Raw genomic sequence first — 18721 nt, forward strand, 5'->3', positions numbered from 1 at the left:
CGTCCCAAGACAGATCCATCATCGATCTGACGTCTCCCACGAGGAAGAGTAAGGCATGGGAGACGACACCTTGAGTCTCGTGTGCCGGCTCGTGTCCCATGTCCTACTCAACCTCACTGGCGACCGGACCAACACTCTAAGGGGGTGCAACCGGCTGCCGGACATGCGCACGAGCCGGACGAGCTCAAGATTAGGTTTACGTTGCCTGTATTAGTATGGATTCGAGGTTTATAATTTAAGGTATCCGATGTGAAATCGATTATTTGAGGTGCGATCGATCACTGTCCGTGAACATGCTCGAAGCGTTCACGGGCGTTTGAGGGATCGGATTTACCAAATCCACTGTAGATACTCTAAGTAGCACATTCAACGGAAGTCCTCTTCGGTTCATGAGCACACACATGCACCCGTCGGAAATTCAAAAAGAAAAGGTCAAAAGTTTGTTTTTAAATCTGTTGTTTGTTTTGCAAACATTATAGAATGTTTCGGGTGGTTGCCAAGTTTCTCATTCAGCAATGTTTGGCTAAACAAAACAGTTTTATTAAAACTTCCACTACCATTCCAGTGTTCTTACGGTCAGGAGAGTTCCACGAACAAACAGGCTCAAACATGCCCGATGATATAGTCAATCAGAACCCAGAAGAGAAGCTATCCTAACGAGTAGATCTTTCCGCTCATCCAGCCGCCTCGCGCGGTTCTCGAGGCCCCTCCTCAGCGCAGCAACCTCTTCCATCTCGCGGCTGCATCTGGAGATCAACGCCGCACACCGCATCACCACCACGGACGCTCTGGTTTCGCTCCCTTGGTGCGCTCCGTCCACCAGCTCAGACACGAGGCTCGCCATCCGCTCGTCGCGGGGACCCTCCGCGATCAGCCGCATGATCTTCGTCATGCACGCGTCCGCATGGGCGCTGATCACGTGGTCACCGGAAACGGCGGGCGGGTGGTTGAGGTCGATGATCCCCGGCAGGCTTCTCCGGCGAGAACAGCCTTCGTTCGGGGAGTCGAGCCTGGCGCTCTTCCCGCGCACCCGGCGGGTTTCGCTGTCGTACGATGGGGCGGCCTCCTCGGCGTCGCCGCCGCACGTACCGAGCCACACACGCTGCCGCTGCTGGGTGTCCTCTGCCGCCCATCTGCCCGACAGCCGGCGGCGTACGCGTCTGTACTTGGTGCTGTTGACACCGGCTACGCGGCGCCGACTAGAGCCCAAAGCAGCGGCTGCAGATGCCGCCGCCGGAGGAGCCTCATAGTCGTCATCGTCGTCCTCCTCCTCCTCCGCAAAAACCTGGAACTCTGCCTCGAATTCGTCGTCGGTCGTGGCAGTGGCCGTCCTCCTCCTCCTGCCGGAGGCCGCCCGCTCCGCCGGGAAGTACACGTCCGGCCAGAGCTGGGCTGCCGTCAGCCGCCGGCGCACCCGGTCGGGGGTGAGGTCCGCGAGGATGGCACCCCCACACATTTCTTGGCTGCCCTGCCGCCGCTGGTTGCAATTTCTCACCGGAGTCTTGCTAGCTCTTGCATGCGCGCCGCAACTTTATACAGTAGATAGCGAGGTGAGGTGGTTGGAATTCACCCCCGTTGCTCAAACTACGGGCTGCTCGCCTGTTCCCGTTTGCGCTGGTTGCAATTCTTGTGGGCGCCGATGGTTTGTGCTCAGTTCAGTGCCGTGAACTCGGAGATACTTCACGAGGCGTTTGTCTTGCTGATGAATGGTCCTATCTGGATTTTTCTGATGACATTTGATTTTTTATATTTTACAATCTTGTTCAAACGTATATATTCTTGACTTTCATGAAAATTGATGCACCTTATTGACGGAGTTTGCTTTCAGCCCCCATTTTACGCAAAGTACATATTTAATCCCTAATTATTTTTCGACATTTAGCCGTTCATGTTACAGATCAGGCAAGTTCGTTCAAATGGATGATTTTGTACTGACTTGGACCCGGTATCGACCTTTGACCTCAGCACATTAGCACCGTCTCAGTGGTTGGGCATGCGGTTGTACAGCCTAACGATCCAAGTTCAATTTCTACAATCGACAGGTGATGCATAGGGGTTTTCCTTATCCTTCATTTTGCCTTACCGGTTGTAATTTGGACCTTATACTTTCACCTTTTTTGTTTTGCTCAGTTTGCGAGTTGTAATGTCGTGATGACTTTTGTGTTACTTTAAGACTTTTTAATAAGATGGTTGCATACATCATCATGATGCAGAGGCTGAGGGTACACCTCCATTTCTAAAAAAACATCAGCACCGTCACACACATGGATATGGATGTAGGACGAGGTCGGGCATGCTCCTCAGCCTCGACTACGCGGCCGGCCTTTTGGCGGATGATGCTAGGAGTACCTTTGTTGAATAAAAGCTCTCGGATTGGGATGAAAAAAAAAGACTACGCGGCCGTAGTTGGGGCGAGCTTGTCGTGCTTTCCCCTCTCACAACGAACTATCTTTTCTTTTTTGGAGGAAAGATCCAGCAAATTGCTGGTTTGATATCAGAAAGACAATACGATGAAGATCCGAAGATCAAAGGAGAAAAAAACCCAGCCCTGTTGGCTGCAAAACCATAGTACACTCACAAGGCGGATCACCAACTACGACAACGCAGCCTCGTGGCCTCGTGGCTCCCTCCCACCCAGCGCCACCGATCAAGCTCGCCGCCAACCCTGCCTTGGCCCTTGGGCACCCAGAAGCCTTCCCTATCGACCACGCCGTAGCGCCACTGTGCTTGTGTGCTCATCGACATTCAAACACCGGTGAAATCCTATCGAGTGGGCCCGTCCCTTTAGTGGATTACTATTAGGTTATTATCAGTCACTCGGTAGTGGGGAAAGAGCTTAATTAAAACATTTTACCATTCTTAAAATAACTTTAATCCTATTGGTGGATCCCACAGTCTAGTTTGACCAAGTAAAATATGATAGGGGCTGACTTTGACCACCACATGGCAAGCAGGATTCTAAAACCGGTGACATGTCAGCTCCATGCCGCTTCGATCTGGTTTTGGACAACTGTGCCTGGTTTAGGAACACGAGGGAAAAAATGTAAAAAAAAAAGATAAAGATGGTGAATCAAGCATGTACGCCGCGTAAACTTGAGGGGCAATTTTTTTTTCTGAAATAGACCTCAGCGGATAGGAGGTTTCTACTCATGCCCTCAGATGAACAGTAAAATAAAATATAAAAAACTGAATATTTTTTTGATAAACATTGATGAACGCTTCATTGCCGAGCAAAAAATAATGTAATAAATTCAAAAAATTCGTGGAGGTTTGAAAAAAGATCAATGCTACAAAAAAAATATTGAAGCATTTTTGAGCTTTGCTTTTGTTTTTTTAGACCTCCACAAATATCATTTCATCATGAATATTTGCATACACGCAAAACATTCATCAATGTCTGTCGCCAAAAAAATTCATTTTTTTTACTTTTTTTGGATTTTACTGTTCACCCCGACACATGTGAGCTAGTATCATAAGAGCATTTTCGGAACTCAGTTTTTTCAATAAATGATGAATTTTATTAACTCGAAGATAAATGATGAATTTTATTAACTGGAAATGAAGCATCAAGGGGATGCAAACGCAATGAACACACACCCGTTCTCTGCATAGTTAGGATGCACACAGTAAACACCGACGCCAACGCACATACCAAAAATCTCAACGGCAACTAGCAAAGTTAAACAAGACCGAATCTATATCTCGGTGAAGTAAAAGGAAAAAAAACCTCCGAAGCAATCAACATAGGGAAAACTTTGTTTTTGCCGCTCTAGGTTTTGCCCACTTTACTTATGCCACACTAGAATTTGACATCTCACTTTCGCCAGCCTTAGTTTTGACAATACATCACAAATGACATTCTGTAGCAAAAGCAATAATTGTTCATTTCACTTTTTGCCACTCTTAGATTTTGACAATGTATCACAATTGTCACTCTGAAAATTTTGCTTTTACCATAGAATGACAGTTTGATGTACTGTCAGAAGTTAAGAATGACAAAAGTGAAATGTCAAATTCTAGAGTGGTATAAGCAAAATGGGCAAAAGCTAGAGCGGTAAAAATAAAAATTTTCCATCAGAATAATGATCAACAATATACAACAGCAACCATATCCGCACCAACCATCTTTAGGAACTTACCGTCCTTCTTTTGAGTAACAGTCCGGCAAAAGAGACTAAGACAATGGAAAGAATGGAACCATGGGCTCGTTTTCAGCCTGCCTGCTTGTGAGCACCCCGGGTTTGCTACTCCTGTAACACTAATATCCAATGCGTAACACTAGTTTAATTATGCACTCACGACTGTCCTCGTTTGCAGAAAGGGTCAGATCCCCTACTCTTTCCGTTTTAGGTTATAGCACTGCTATTTATGGTATCCCAACTCAAGTCATGTATACCTCATTTGATCTTGTCACTTGCCTGCTCTGTGTTGTGATGTCTCCCAAGTCTGTTCAGGACATTACACGCACATTACATTATATCTCTGAAGACTGTTCTCTCCATCAAGTTCATTCCTTCAGAAGCAAGGGGGCCATTGATGCATCCTTGTGCTTTTCATGTAAGTGATCATCATACCAGTGCCTCGCCTCTTCTTTATTTTTAACCATGCGTAGGAAATAGTTCGTTTTCCGGGAGTAACATAATCTAGCCCTTATCTTCTGAATGTGCCTGTAGTTCATAACCAAATGCAGGTATTCTTGTACACAGGAAAATACAATGTGCATCTTCATCGGTAATCCTGGGAGAAACAAATTCAGAGCTATTGGAATGGAGTGCCAAATAATAATAGTGGCACTTCAGGGAACAGGCGAGGTGATAGTGATACTGATCTGGAGATTCTGCTGTAATAATGCTCATCAATTTCTTGTGCCCGTCCTTATCTGAAAATTGCAAGAACTTGGCTGACAACAATCCTGATCCGGTATGCCATGAATTAAGTAGGATATGCAGTGTAATGAAAAGTGGAGTAATACTGGACCATAGTAAGAAGGGAACACTTTTGACAGCCCACGGCTTATGGCATCCAATAGATTCGAAGTGCTTCTGTTTGCAGAAAGAGTCAGAAACCATTGTCCAGTTTTAGGTCACGCCATTATACAGTAGTATAGTACTACTTATAGCATCTCAACCCAAGCTCTGTAGTCTGCTCAATGTGATGTCTGAAGCAGTTTCAGGCCATTACATGCAAACGATGTCTGACGACTGTTCTCTCCTCCGACCGCACTTCTTCAGAAGCAGGAAGTCTGTAAGTGATCCTCGTCTCTTCCTTTTTTCTTTTTTACCATGCGTGGAGTAACCAAATCTTGCACAAACCCCTTGTCTTCTTAATGTGCACGTAATTCATAACCAAATCCAGATATTTTAATACTGTGAAATTTGATTGAAAAAAGAAAAAATCTTCAACGACAATCCCTGGCTAGAGAGAAATTCAGAGCTATCCGCGTAGTAGGAGAGTTTTTTCCCCCCAAGGAACCGAAGAAGTTGTAGTTTTTCTTAATGATAAAAGAAGAGATGATGGTGATACTGATCCTTCGCTTTCTTGTGTTGATCCTGCAATTTCTTGATTCTGCTATAGTTGTTCGCTAGGATGTTTATGGATACTCTCCATTCAAGTGTCTAGATAGTGGAAGACAGGTGCAAAGCACCCGTCCTTATCTGAACATTCAAGCCCGGACAATTCTTCTTTCATAAGAACTATATATGGCATGCCCAATCTAGTATTTATGAAGAATCATGAACCCTAAAACAGGGGCGTCAAACCAGAAATCATTCACTCACCGGAATCGGCGCGGGTAGTAGTTTTCTGAAGGGAGGAATTAGGTACCCTGTATGGGGTCTGAATTATATTGGCAATGAACTCAACCTGCAGGAAAAACAATGCCAAAGTATGAAGACCGTAGCAACTTGCTGGTATTTAACTTTTCTTTCCTGTATAAGGGGCAGCTTGCATATATTTGCATTAGCGTGTCCTTCCACCTGTGAGTCTATCTTTGCTTGAGAATCCTGCGACTTAAATGAAATTAGATTGTAGCGAGTCGCTGTCATGCCCGTGTCGCGACAAGAATTATAATAGCAAGATGTGCAAATTGCAGTCTAAAATAGGGAGCAGGAGTACAATTCGGCAGTTCATGAAAACCACTGACAGCCCCTAGGTTCCCACCGGATTGCAAGGCGGTTTTCGCATCAGTTGGGAAACTACCCCGGGAAAATCATGGCTGAAGGATACAAAATTATTTGCAAGATGTGGCACGACATGTGCTCTCTGAACTTTAATGTGTGATAATTGGTGTATCACACATAGTCCCCTGAAACGATTTAATTTTTCTGCCACATTTAGACATACTAGGGCGAAGTCCATGCGTTGCTACGGGCAAAAATAAAATAAATATATAGCTGTTAAAAAATATCATTCTGTCATTTGTGCTAGATCGAATCATTTATGGTATCGTTTGTGCCAGATCAAACCATACATACCCATTGTTGTTCCGATCTTATATGGGATCCGATCGTGTGTTAGGACTTAGGACCACCGCCACAGCCACAGAAGGACAAATTTATACAGAGAACACATCCAGAATTGTACAGCTTAACTGAATTGAGCAAATTGCCATCTTAATGCATAATCCAGCTCAAAATGACAGGATGAGTAGGTGACACATACACACAAGATAAGAAGTGAAGAATATCTCCCGCCTGATGATGAACCTTTTCGTTTCCAATGCGAAAGGGTGCCTGAGGGCATCTACAATGGTGGACTCTTATCTAGGCGCTTAAACGGGAAAAAATAAATACGAAAAGAATTTAAAAGCTGTAAGCGTTATCTAGTCCAACGCTGGGCGCTAACCATCAGAGCTAAATACAGATTGAAACATCGCTGGTTGCCTCATCTCGTGGAGAAAAAAGGGCAGGCACTTGCTGCCTTGTTTTGCGTCCCTGCGGCATCGGACGCCAGGAATTGAAGACGTAACTGACAATCGGATGGGAAATTTTCCCTAGCGCCCTCCCCTAGCGCCTGGCGTTGAAAATGCCCTTAGTTCTGTGGTGTATAATAGAGGTCTAACTTCTCTAGTTTTATGTTTGTCTGAGCATATGCTGTGGAGAATGGCATGTTATCAGAGGGCGACGTGGCTCCCCTGCAATGTAAAGTGAACCAGTTCTGAACCTGAGACGGTGTGCTTTCATCGGATTCGAACGAAGATGCTTGAGCACTGCTTCCCAATCGGGTCCGAAGACAAACGGACCAGCACCAATGGTTGACATCTTTATAGCAGGTAAAGATCAACTTGCCAATGTAGCAAATACAGTGAGAATTTTACAGCTTAACTGAATTCAGCAATTTACAACCTTTATTGCATAATCCAAATCAACATGACAGTTGGTGGCTCATACACACAAGACAACCGGTTCACAAGCTTATCCGTATGACTATTTGTCGTAGGACTATTGCACACAAGATAATGACAGTTGCCACGCATCCGATCTTGTCTGTCGTAGCTTCGCCGATGGTCCGATCTCGACGGGGCTACATATACAGGGAGAAATGCGACGGGAACGCCACAGCACAGCCATGACGGGACGCGCTGCAGCCATCCTTGTGTTGATGCTCTCGCTCCCGGCGGCGGCCCTCCTCGTCGTCGCCGCCGACGGCGCCTCCCCAGCGACGGCGGCGACGGTGATGCATCAGGATCCAACAAATTTTAAATTTCTGCTACGTAGTTCATTTAGCGTGCGCGCTGAGTGCGTACGTCGTTGGTTCAGGTCTTGCGACGAACGAGGGAGGCGAGGAGCAGACACCTCCTGACAAAGTAATGGAAGCAGAGAAGCCGTGGGCGTGCTGCAGCAGCACCGTGTGCAAGGAGTCGCTCCCGCCGGTGTGCCGCTGCCTGGACAAGGTGAAGGAGTGCGCCGCCGCGTGCAAGCTGTGCGAGCCGTCCGGGGTCAGCCACGTCGTCTTCAACGACTGGTACCGTGGCGACCCAGGGCCCATGTGCGCCTAGGAGGAGTGGCCGTGCACGTGCTGCGACCGGACCGTCTGCACCAGGACGTTCCCGGCTTCCCGCCGACGTGCCGCTGCCTGGACGAGGCTGAGGTGTCAACGACTTGTTTTTTTTTTCAAAAAGAGGACTCCCTGCATCAGAACGATGCATACGATCACAATTATATATAAAAAAGGATGTTCAACAAGGTCTGAAAGTCTGAAAACAAATAAATAGCTAGCTCATCAAGAACCACAACGCCAAAAACAAAAGGCCCAAAAGCCACAACCGGCTGACAAAATAAAGATAGGTAAACTAATCGTCTATCTTATTACATGACCGCCATCCAACCCGGTTGAAGATATCCCGCGCTACCATTTCTTACCGGACAGATCCAGTAACCAAACGCTCCCTGGCCTCCGTCGGAGTGAGTAAGGACCACATACGGATCAACGCAGTAGTTCGGAATAAAACCTGCAAAAAATGAATAGTTGTTGTTCGGTTAAAAACCAAATCATTTCTGCAGTTCCAAATTGCCCATAACAACGCACAAACTCCTACGCGAATGTGTCTAGCTGTTTCGGACTCTATCCCAACAAGCCACGTTCCAAATAACAAACTGAATTCGGAGGAGTAATATTAAAGGCAATTTGCTCCGTGTGCCACAACACTCTTGCCAACGGGCAATCAAAGAAAAGGTGCTTGATAGTTTTGTCCCGATCATAGAAACTACACATAGTAGATCATGTCCAGTTACGCTTAACCAAATTATTCATTGTTAAAATAACTTGTTTATGCACAAACTACATAAACACTTTAATTTTCAAAAGAACCTTGACTTTCCAAACATGTTTGGAACTAGGAATAACACTAGAGTTCATGACATCGATATACATCGACTTGACTGTGAACTCTCCAGACCTAGTAAGCTTCCAACACAACTGATCGGGCTGATGAGCTAGCTGAACCTCCATCAGTCTACTCACCAGATGAAGCCATGCTTCCCACCGGTGGCAAATGGGCACCCTCCTAAACTGGATATTAAGGGGAATGGACTGCATGATCGTTGCAACCAGAGCATCACGTCGCTGAACGATACGATACAAGGACGGATACTGAAGTGCCAACGGCGTGTCACCAAGCCAAGTGTCCTTCCAGAATCGAGTGGTGTTACCATTACCGACAATAAACTTTGTTCTATTAAAGAAAGCAGCTTTGACTCTCATGAGCCCCTTCCAAAACGGCAAATCAGTCGGTCTCACTGTCGTCTGTGACAAAGTCTTAGATTGCAGATACTTGCTACGAAGAATCTGCGCCCAAGTTGCCTCCGTCTCAACTGATAACTTATAGAGCCATTTACTGAGAAGGCATCTATTCTTGACTTCAAGATTCTCAATACCAAGGCCCTCCTGGTCCTTTGGTCGACAGATGATATCCCATTTGGCGAGTCGGTATTTTCTTTTTAGTTCATCACTCTGCCAGAAGAATCGTGATCGATAGAAGTCCAGCCTTTTCCTAACCCCAACTGGTACTTCAAAGAAAGATAAGAGAAACATAGGCATACTCGTGAGCACCGAATTAATAAGAATCAATCGGCCTCCATAGGACACGAGTTTGCCCTTCCAGCAACTCAGTTTCTTCTCAAACCGATCCTCGATGCATTTCCATTCTCTGTTTGTTAGCTTACGATGGTGAATGGGTATACCTAGGTACGTGAAAGGTAATGCTCCCAATTCGCATCCAAACAATTGCTTATAAGCCTCTTGTTCCTCATTGGCTCTACCAAAACAGAACAACTCGCTTTTATGAAAGTTAATCTTCAAACCGGTCAATTTTTCAAATAAGCATAACACCAGCTTCATATTTCTCGCTTTTTCCAAGTCGTGCTCCATAAAGATGATCGTATCATCAGTGTACTGCAGGATGGACACACCACCATCAACTAGATGAGGCACCAAGCCACCCACCTGACCGGCCTCCTTTGCCCTACCTATCAAGATTGCCAACATGTCAATGACGATGTTAAACAGAATAGGAGACATAGGATCACCTTGTCTCAGGCCCTTATGTGTCTGAAAATAATGACCTATGTCGTCATTCACTTTAATTTCAACACTTCCTTTTTGCGTGAAAGATTCTACTTGGCGTCGCCAAGCTTCATCAAAACCCTTCATGCAATACACGATCGATTACAGGGTTAATAAAATTGCGTGCGGGCTTGTTTTTCTTCCTCGTGAATAAGAACTGTCCCTTGAATTACACATACACAAAGGATTGCTTTGGAAATAAACTATATCTTAATCTTCTAAGAGCATCTCCAACTTCACCCTCAAATCGTCCGTATATATTCGGATCGCACGGTCCGGACATATTGTGTCATCCAACGCAGGTTTGTATCGGTCCTCCGGAGAAAAAGTAGGGGCTTTATGGGCGTCCGACCCCCCTGCCACGATGGCTCCTGACCGCCGCTTCGCCAGGCCTTGCCCGCGGCTATTTAAGCCATGCGCCGGCGACGCACAGAGCCCATTCCCCTCCCTGAGCACCGTCCTCCTTACCCTCCTACTCCTCGCCACCTTGCCGAGCCCTTCCTCCTCCCCGAGCACAGCGGCAATACCGAAGTCCTGGTTCTTTGTGCCGGCAGGCGGCGCCGGTGGAAGTTCCTCTTCAAGGGGATCGTCGCGCCGCTGCCCTCGCTCTCCAGGACCATCTGCACCCACGGCGGCGGGCACCTCCATCAAGGAGGAGAGAGTTATCTCCTCTTGCGATGACGAGGACCAGCAGCAGCAGCGGCCCCGTCTCCTCTTGGAGGTAGCTTTGACAGACCGTCAGATGGGCCCGACACCACCATCGCTGGCGCATGTCAAGGAGGAGCCACCACTACTAGGAAAAAGCCTAGTAGTAGCGTGGGTTAAACAACTAGTAGTAGCCACCACCACCACCATCGATGTAGATGTTCGATTGGGTCAGTGTACGGTCAAAAAAAGGTGACTCAATCGAACCCCACACTTCCTCCCTAAACGTCTAAACTGACCGGCGTACCTAAAACTGAGATCAAATTTGGGGGGCAATATAAGGGCAGCTGGACGCGCCCGGACACCCCGCCTCATGTCATAGCCATCCACATGGTCCCACCTGCAGGCACCCAACCCTTGTTCCTCTATCATCTCTCTCTCGCGTGGAGCACACAACAATGCCGACATAGGAGGTGGTGCCTCGCAGGAGCAACAGGGTGGGTGGAGGAGGCTACTGATAACGACATGGATGATGGCGGGGTAGGCAACTGACGACCTCACGCAGCCGCCGCGTGTGCCTGCTAGCCGCAACCGCGGGCATGCTGACTAGCTGCTGTAGTTGTTTTCTGCTTTGGCATCAATTTTTATGATTTTTCTGGATTAACCTATTAATTTAGTGTCCAGTGTTGTTGTTTTCTGCATTTTTCTGGACTTTCAGAAAGACCAATTTTACAGGCCCCAAAAATTCCAAAAAACAAGATGAAGTTTTGCTATTGGGAAGCTTCCAAAGGAGTCAAGAAGCAGTAGAGGGGGCCTACAACCCCACACTTCCCCACCAAGCAGCCAGGGGGAGCATGGTGGGGTCGTGTTCTACCTCCTGTCGATGCCTACACTATATATATACCTAGAAATAGCCCCTGGAATTTTAACCTTAATTTTTCACCGCCATACCTCTCTATTCCATGAAGATTCCAATCTAGAGACCATGTGACACGTGTGGTAAGCAATCTAAACTATTCCAAAAGATTCCAGCATCTTCCTAATTGAGAAGAAACAAGGTTGAAATCCGACCTCTGCATTAGAAGGTGACCACATCTATTTTTATTAAATTATTTAATGAGCATCTGGTAAAAACATACATCAAATAACCTAAAGCCACCAAGTCACACCTTCAAACTCGACAATGCAGGATGCCATCACAACACCCCACTAGCTAGACACGGAGTCATCACCGAGCCGCTCCCATGGCGTAAAGGGATCACACATCCACTCCAATAGAAAGCCGCCACCACAATTGAAGTCCCGACCCATCTTTAGGGTCAAGATCCTCATGATCCTTGCGAGGCTAGCCGTCGACGCCGCCACGACTTTAAATAGGACCACTGCCATGCGCTTGTCCATCAACACGTGTCCACCTCCGAGATTGCGCCGCGTTATGCCGCCGAGACCCGCCGTTGTCGACGCAGTAGCTACCATGCCGCCCCACCTCGTCAAGCACGACCATACAAGCCAGGTCCAGCTCCCACATGTTGCCTCGAAAAAGAAGAATGACACTAGGCACCGCCAACGTCCGACCTGAAACAGAATCTAGGGTTTCCCCCAGAGTGATTTGGGCAGGATCATGAACAACCTTGCCGACGCCTTCAAGAAAGTTACGACGCCTGCGGATGCCGCCGTTGATGTCTCCGACCGTCACCAGAGCCTTCAAGCAATGCCACTTGCCACCTTGATCCGAACCGTTTGTCCGCCTAGAAGCCCACCCGCGAACCGCTCAGCCGCAAGGAATCAAGCCCCCATATGCCCGTAACCAAAAGGATCCGGAGATCCAGATCCATTGCGTCAAGACACCTAGAGCTGAGCCACAAGGACGTCACGGCAGCCAATGAGCTCGCCTCGTTGGACGCCGCTGCTCGCTGCCCCATCATAGGGAGGAGGAGCGCGCCGTAATGCCGCAAAACCCCGAGGGGAAGCGATCGATGAGGGATCACCATCCAGGGGCGGAGCTACATGCAGGCAAAAGTGTGCCTTGGCCTGCCCTATCCAAGAGAAAAACACTAAAGAGTAGACTGAAAGCTGGGCTCTGAGAGCAATTATTTTGTGATTTTCTTTGGCCTTGTTCCTTGTGGCCCGTCCAAGAAATTTTGGGTAGCTCCGCTAGTGTCGCCATCCTTGCCAAATACCACCGGAAGAAAATGTGGGTGCACCCGCTGCGAGACTCCGCCGCGGCCGCACTCTAGAGATGCGATGGAAGAAGGCCTCGCCGCTGCCATCATCCCCCACCCCCGAGCTTTGCCGCACTCCGACAGTGGCGTCTAGGGTAAGAAGCGAGGGAACAAAAAGCCTCTAGTCAAAACACTTGACCATTCTAAAATAATTCTAGTCCTATTGGTGGGTCCTGCATTCTAGTGTGATCAAGTCAAAGCTGATCGATCAGGCTGAACCACATGTGGCAAGTGGGATCCTAAAACTGGTGACACGTCAGCTCCATACCATTTCGGTCTAGTTTTGGATGAATTTTGTCCGGTTTGGAAACATGAGGGACAAAACGCCGGAAAAATAACGATGGGGAATCAAACGTATACATCGTGTAAGCTTATGGGGTGAAAATTATACTTCCTGTCAGTTAAGAAGGACATGCAAACGCAACTGGTCATTACTGAAATAGAACTCAGCTACTGTACTTCTTTAAGTAATAGTACTGGCAAAAGAGATAAGGCGATGAAAAGAATGAAACCATGGGCTCCTTTTGAGCCCAGAGCCTGCTTGTGGGCACCCCGGGTTTGCTACTCCTGTAACACTAGTATACGATGTGTATAATTATAGATTCGAAGTGTCCCCATTTGCAGAAAGGGTCAGAATCCCCTTTTCCGTTTCAGGTTATGGCACTGCTATTTATGGCATCCCCAAATCAAGTCATGTATACCTCATTTGCTCGTGTGCAGTGTGCTGTGATGTCTCTCAAGTCTGTTTTAGGACATTACACGACATAGTACATACTATCTGAATTCTGAAGCAAGGGTGCTTTCTCATGTAAGTGATCATCATATCAGTGCCTCGCCTCTTCTTTGTTTTTAACCAAGTATACATGGAATTAAATGAGAATGAGAAGTTCTAATACTAGATGATAGAAAGATTGGAACCATGGGCTCTTCACAGCCCAGGGCCTGCTTCTGAGCACCCCGGGTTTGCTTAGCCTGTGTACCAGGTATCCTACAGATTCGAAGTGCCCCGTTTGCAGAAAGAGTCAGAAACCATTTTCCGGTTTTAGGTCATCACACAGTTTCCTCCTACTTATATGTCACACCATTACTACTTATAGCATCCCAATTCCCAACTCCAGTCATATAGTCCTCGTTTGCTCTTGTCAGATGCCTGCTCTGTCCAATGTGATGTTCATAGAATGTCTGATCACCTGTTCTCTCCTCCGACTGCATTTCTTCAGAATCAGAATCAGGAAATCTGTAAGTGTTCCTCGTCACTTCATTTATACCGATGCGTGGAGTAACCAAATCTTACACAAAGCCCTTGGCTTCTGAATGTGCATTTCTTCAGAAGCAGGAAATCTGCAAGTGTTCCTCGTCACTCCCTTTTTTAGCAATGCGTGGAGTAACCAAATCTTGCACAAAGCCCTTGGCTTCTGAATGTGCATTTCTTCAGAAGCAGTAAATCTGCAAGTGTTCCTCGTCACTTCCTTTTTTACCATGCCTGGAGTAACCAAATCTTGCACAAGGCCCATGGTTACTTTAGTAGCATGAAAGTTGATAGAAAAAAATAAATTCTCCAACAACAATCCATGGCTATAGATAAATTTAGAGCTATCCGCGCGGTCTGAGAGTTACAGTAGTACAGTGCTGCTTCAAGGAAAATAAGAGGTGATAGAGGAGAAATTTAGAAAATTTGCTTTCTTGTAGTAATCCTGCAATTTCTGTGCCAGAAAAGCCTGTGAGGACATGTAGAACAAAACGAAAAATAATACTCCCTCCGTCCCAAAATGTAAGCTTTTTGACACTATCATAGTATCAAAAAACGTCTTACATTTCGGGACGGAGGGAGTAGTCACCAGTAGGGCTGGAGATTCTGATAGAGGATATTCCTTATGATATTTTCCAGTGTCTAGATAGTGGAAGACAGGTGCAAGTACCCATCATTATCTGAATATTTAAACCCGGGAAACTCTTTTTTAATAAAAACTATATATGGCATGTCCAATCTATTTATGAAGAATCATGAACCCTAAAACAGGGGCATCATACCGCAAATTATTCGCTCACCGGAATCGGCGTGGGTAGTAGTTTTCTGAAGGGTAGGATTAGGTACCATGTATGGGGTCTGAATTGTATTGGCATGGAACTCAACTTGCAGATAAAGCAATGCCAAAGTATGAAAACCGTAGCAACTTGCATGGTATTTTACTCTGCATATTATTTGCCTTAGCGTGCCCATCCACCTATGAGTCTATCTTTGCTTGAGAACCCTGCAACTTAAATGAAATAAGATTGTAGCGAATTGCTGTCATGCCCGTGTCGCGACAAGAATTATAATAGCAAGATGTGCACATTGCAGTCTAAAATAGGGAGCAGGAGTACAATTCAGCAGTTCATGAAAACCGCCGGCAGCCCGTAGGTTCCCACCGGATTGTGAGGCGGTTTTCGCATCAGTTGGGAAACCACCCGGGAAAATCATGGCTGAAGGATACAAAATTATTTGCAAGATGTGGCACGACAAGCGCTTTCTGAACTTACATGTGTGATAATTTGGCGTATCAGACATAGTCGCTTGAAACTATTTAATTTTTCTGCAACATTTAGACATACTAGCGCGAAGTCCGTGCATTGCTACGGGCTAAAATTAAGTAAATATATTTACCTGTTAATAAATTACTACCATTCTGACATTTGTGCTAGAATCCAGGATTTATGATATCACCGCCACACATTGACATATTTATAGTAGGAAAGGATCAAGCACACAATGTAGCGAACACTTCCAGAATTGTACAACTTAACTGAATTCAGCAAATTGCCATCTTAATGCATAATCCAATTCAAAATGACAGGATGAGTAGGTGACACAAACACACAAGATAAGAAGTGAAGACTATCTCTTCTGATGATGAACCTTTTCGTTTCTAAGGCGAAAGGGTGGCTGTTAGTTCAGTAGTGGATGATAGAGGTTTAACTTCTCTAGTTTTATGTTTGTTTCAGCATGGGCCGTGGAGAATTTCATGTTATCAGAGGGCAACATGGCTCCCCTTTGATGTAAACTGAACCTGTTTTGAACCTGAGACAGTGTGTTATCAGTTTCCATGAAAAATGAAAATCGGGGCGACTCAGAGAAGAAGATCGAGTCCGAAGGCGAACCGACCATCACAAAAGGTTGAAATCTTTATATTAGGTAAAGATCAACTGCCCAATGTAGCAAATACATCCAGAATTATGCAGCTTCACCGAATTCAGCAAATTACGGTATTTCTTACATAATCCAACTCAACATGACATGATGAGTTGGTGACTCACACACAACAGATAACCAGGCTCACAAGCTTATTCGGCATTTAACAATCTCAAGCACAGTCATAGACGGCACTACCGACATGATCAATTGGTAGGACTATTGACCAACAGCACCAAAGACTAGCACAAATCATGAAAGAGTACAGGCGGCCAGCAGTACATATGCACATACAGTCCGACGAGCAGCCTCAAACAGTGGAATACATTTCGAATCTGCGTTCATCAAGGAAGCAATCATGCGGTAGCCATGCATCGGCAGCACCCTTTCCTTCGTTCCTGGCCAAGAAACATAATCTGGTCTCAGCAAGGTTCTGAACAAGGAACTACTTAGATGCCAGATGCAGATTCTTACAACCGATCGAGCGCATCGCACGGAAAACGTCAGAAAATGGCGCTGTCCATGGGGAACTCCTCGAAGCTCCAGAGGCTGACGCCGTCCATGCCGCCGTCCACACCGCGGGCATCCTGGATGACGGCGTCTCCGGCGAAGAGGCTGTCCATGGATTCGTACTGGAGCATCATGAAGGGATCGAACCCAAGGTCGTCGGCGAACCCCAACATGGAGCCGCCGCCGCTCCCCTCCGACGAGTCCTCGTCGACCCTCGGCATCTTGTCGGCGAAGGAGCTCGCCGTGACAGGCGGTAGCACGGCGACGGCGGCGGTGAGGTCGACGAACGCGTCCACGTCGGAAAACTCCATCCGCTCGGGCTTGACCATCATAGCGTCCTGCTCCGGCCGTGCGCGTGGTGCTGCGGTGGCAGAGTACGCCGTCGTCCGCGCAGGCGGGCGCTGCGGTTTCTGCGCAGTTCTGCGGCTGGCGCGGCGCGGGCGCGCCCCGGCCCTGGCCGCGTCGGGGAAGTTGACCTTGGCCTTGCTGCCGCGGAGGCGTCGGGCGGCGACGTCGTAGGCCCGGGCGGCATCGTCGGCCGTGTCGAAGGTGCCGAGCCAGACGCGGGTGCCCTTGTGCGGGTCGCGGATCTCCGCCGCCCACTTACCCCACGGCCGCTGCCGGATGCCGTGGAGGGCGCGGACGCTCTTCTTCTTGCTCGCCGCCTGCGCCGCGCGGCCATCATCGTAGGCTGCAAAGGAATCTAGGTAAGTACGTAAAGACTGTACCCACTCTCGATGAAACCACGAGAGATACCCTACCCAGGCCCGGAGAGAACGCAGGCTTGGATGCAAAAACGACATGGTCGTCGCCGTCCTCCTCCGCCTGCAGGTCGAGGTCGTCGTCGAAGTTCTCGAAGGCGGCCTCGAAGTCGTCGACATCGGCGACGCTGCCGTACCTATGCCCCTTGCTCTTGCCGGCCTTCTTTGGCGAGGCCCGGCCCGCGGCCACCTGCTTCGAGGCACGGCCCGCCGACGGCGGGATCAGCTCCGCTAGGATGGCGCCGCCGCACATTGTTTTCTCCTTCTGTCTCGCGCTTTTTCTTTCAGGTCTTGTGTAGGTCACAGAGAGAGGGAAATGCACCTACTTATAACACAAGCTAGCTGACGATCGTATCGTGTGGTTGGCACGGAACAGGTACATCGGACGACTCGACAACTGAGGTGGCAAGGCATCACATGATGCCAGGTGGCAGGAACACAACGGTCGGCTCCGGATGACATGGCAGATCTACGTGGCAACCGGCAAGGGGCCACATGGCAGGACATGCACTTTGTCTTGCGGGATCCTATACAATCTAGATCATTAAATCTCAGTCAACTAAAGTCTCGGTCGATGTTGTATTCATGAGATCTTATATGAAGATTCATGCAATTTTCTTTTAATTTTTTTCATGTTATGTCACTTAATATAGACTTAGTTAAGTCTCACTTTACTAAGATCTAGCCACACCATACACAATGCTAGCCTCAAGGTTCTTATTAGTCTCTATAAAAAACAGGTGTTATGGTGGTGCATCCCGCAAATCAACAACCCTCTAGCTCTATCATCTCAGAGTACCAAGTACTCACTCAACGCATTTTGGCGCATGAATCGCTCAACTTTTTCTGATTCATAAACTTGCTAGCCACTTGGCTTGGATGCTCTAGTGACAGAGCTTAGATATCCATGAAAGGACAACCACTTGTATTACAAAAACTTTTGACAACAATTAGTTGGGCCTAATTGATATCATTGACCGATTACTTGAGCAGTGATGTCGCATCATCTGAAACTACAGTAATCAAGTACTCCCTCCGTCTCAAAATCAAAGTTTTACTAAATCAACGACACTTATTTTGAGACAGAGGGACTATTACTTTTAGTAGGCACGGTAGGAAAACTTAGTTTAAAGTCCCAACAGCTAAAAGAACTACTAGGAAAGATGAGTCAGCTGGCTAAAGAATGCAATGTTATCCACCTAGTGATTTTTTTTGAAATCGCACTTAGTGACTTCAATTTGTCTAAGCATGCATCTCCTTTGGCAAAAAGAAGAATCATGCATCTCCTTCATAACACACACTCTCTCCTTGTCCCTAACCATGCAGGGGATGCTTCTTTAATTCAAAGGATT

At 47.1% G+C, this 18721-nt stretch overlaps 2 protein-coding genes and 2 long non-coding RNA genes across 6 annotated transcripts; 2 read left to right on the top strand and 2 right to left on the bottom strand.

The window, feature by feature from the left end:
- Positions 1-492: 492 nt before the first annotated feature.
- On the bottom strand, positions 493-1671 carry LOC147976691 (ethylene-responsive transcription factor RAP2-12-like). Its single transcript, XM_087519827.1, has one exon. It carries the CDS (start codon positions 1454-1456, stop codon positions 626-628), a length of 831 nt encoding a protein of 276 aa, XP_087375953.1. The 5' UTR covers positions 1457-1671; the 3' UTR covers positions 493-625.
- Positions 1672-4271: 2600 nt separating this feature from the next.
- On the top strand, positions 4272-8227 carry LOC147976692 (uncharacterized). 3 transcript variants are annotated; one of them, XR_015601637.1, is made up of 4 exons: positions 4272-4557; positions 4707-5244; positions 6862-7270; positions 7438-8227. It is a non-coding gene; the product is annotated as an uncharacterized LOC147976692 (long non-coding RNA). The 3 variants fall into 3 exon arrangements; XR_015601635.1 differs by having other exon boundaries at positions 4279-4557; positions 4707-7270; XR_015601636.1 differs by having other exon boundaries at positions 4279-4557; positions 4707-7270; positions 7494-8227.
- Positions 8228-13569: 5342 nt separating this feature from the next.
- On the top strand, positions 13570-17998 carry LOC147976693 (uncharacterized). Its single transcript, XR_015601638.1, has 2 exons — positions 13570-13737; positions 17746-17998. It is a non-coding gene; the product is annotated as an uncharacterized LOC147976693 (long non-coding RNA).
- Positions 16074-17682, bottom strand: LOC125532316 (ethylene-responsive transcription factor RAP2-2-like). The gene is made up of 3 exons (XM_087518978.1): positions 17370-17682; positions 16573-17299; positions 16074-16496 (listed from the first exon to the last, which is right to left on the bottom strand). Exons 1-2 carry the CDS (start codon positions 17620-17622, stop codon positions 16602-16604), a joined length of 951 nt encoding a protein of 316 aa, XP_087375104.1. The 5' UTR covers positions 17623-17682; the 3' UTR covers positions 16074-16496; positions 16573-16601.
- Positions 17999-18721: the final 723 nt, after the last annotated feature.

This window comes from Triticum urartu, chromosome 4A, assembly GCF_056163025.1.
Source record: "Triticum urartu cultivar PI428250 chromosome 4A, HENAU_Tu73, whole genome shotgun sequence".
In the NCBI taxonomy this organism is placed as follows: domain Eukaryota; kingdom Viridiplantae; phylum Streptophyta; class Magnoliopsida; order Poales; family Poaceae; genus Triticum; species Triticum urartu.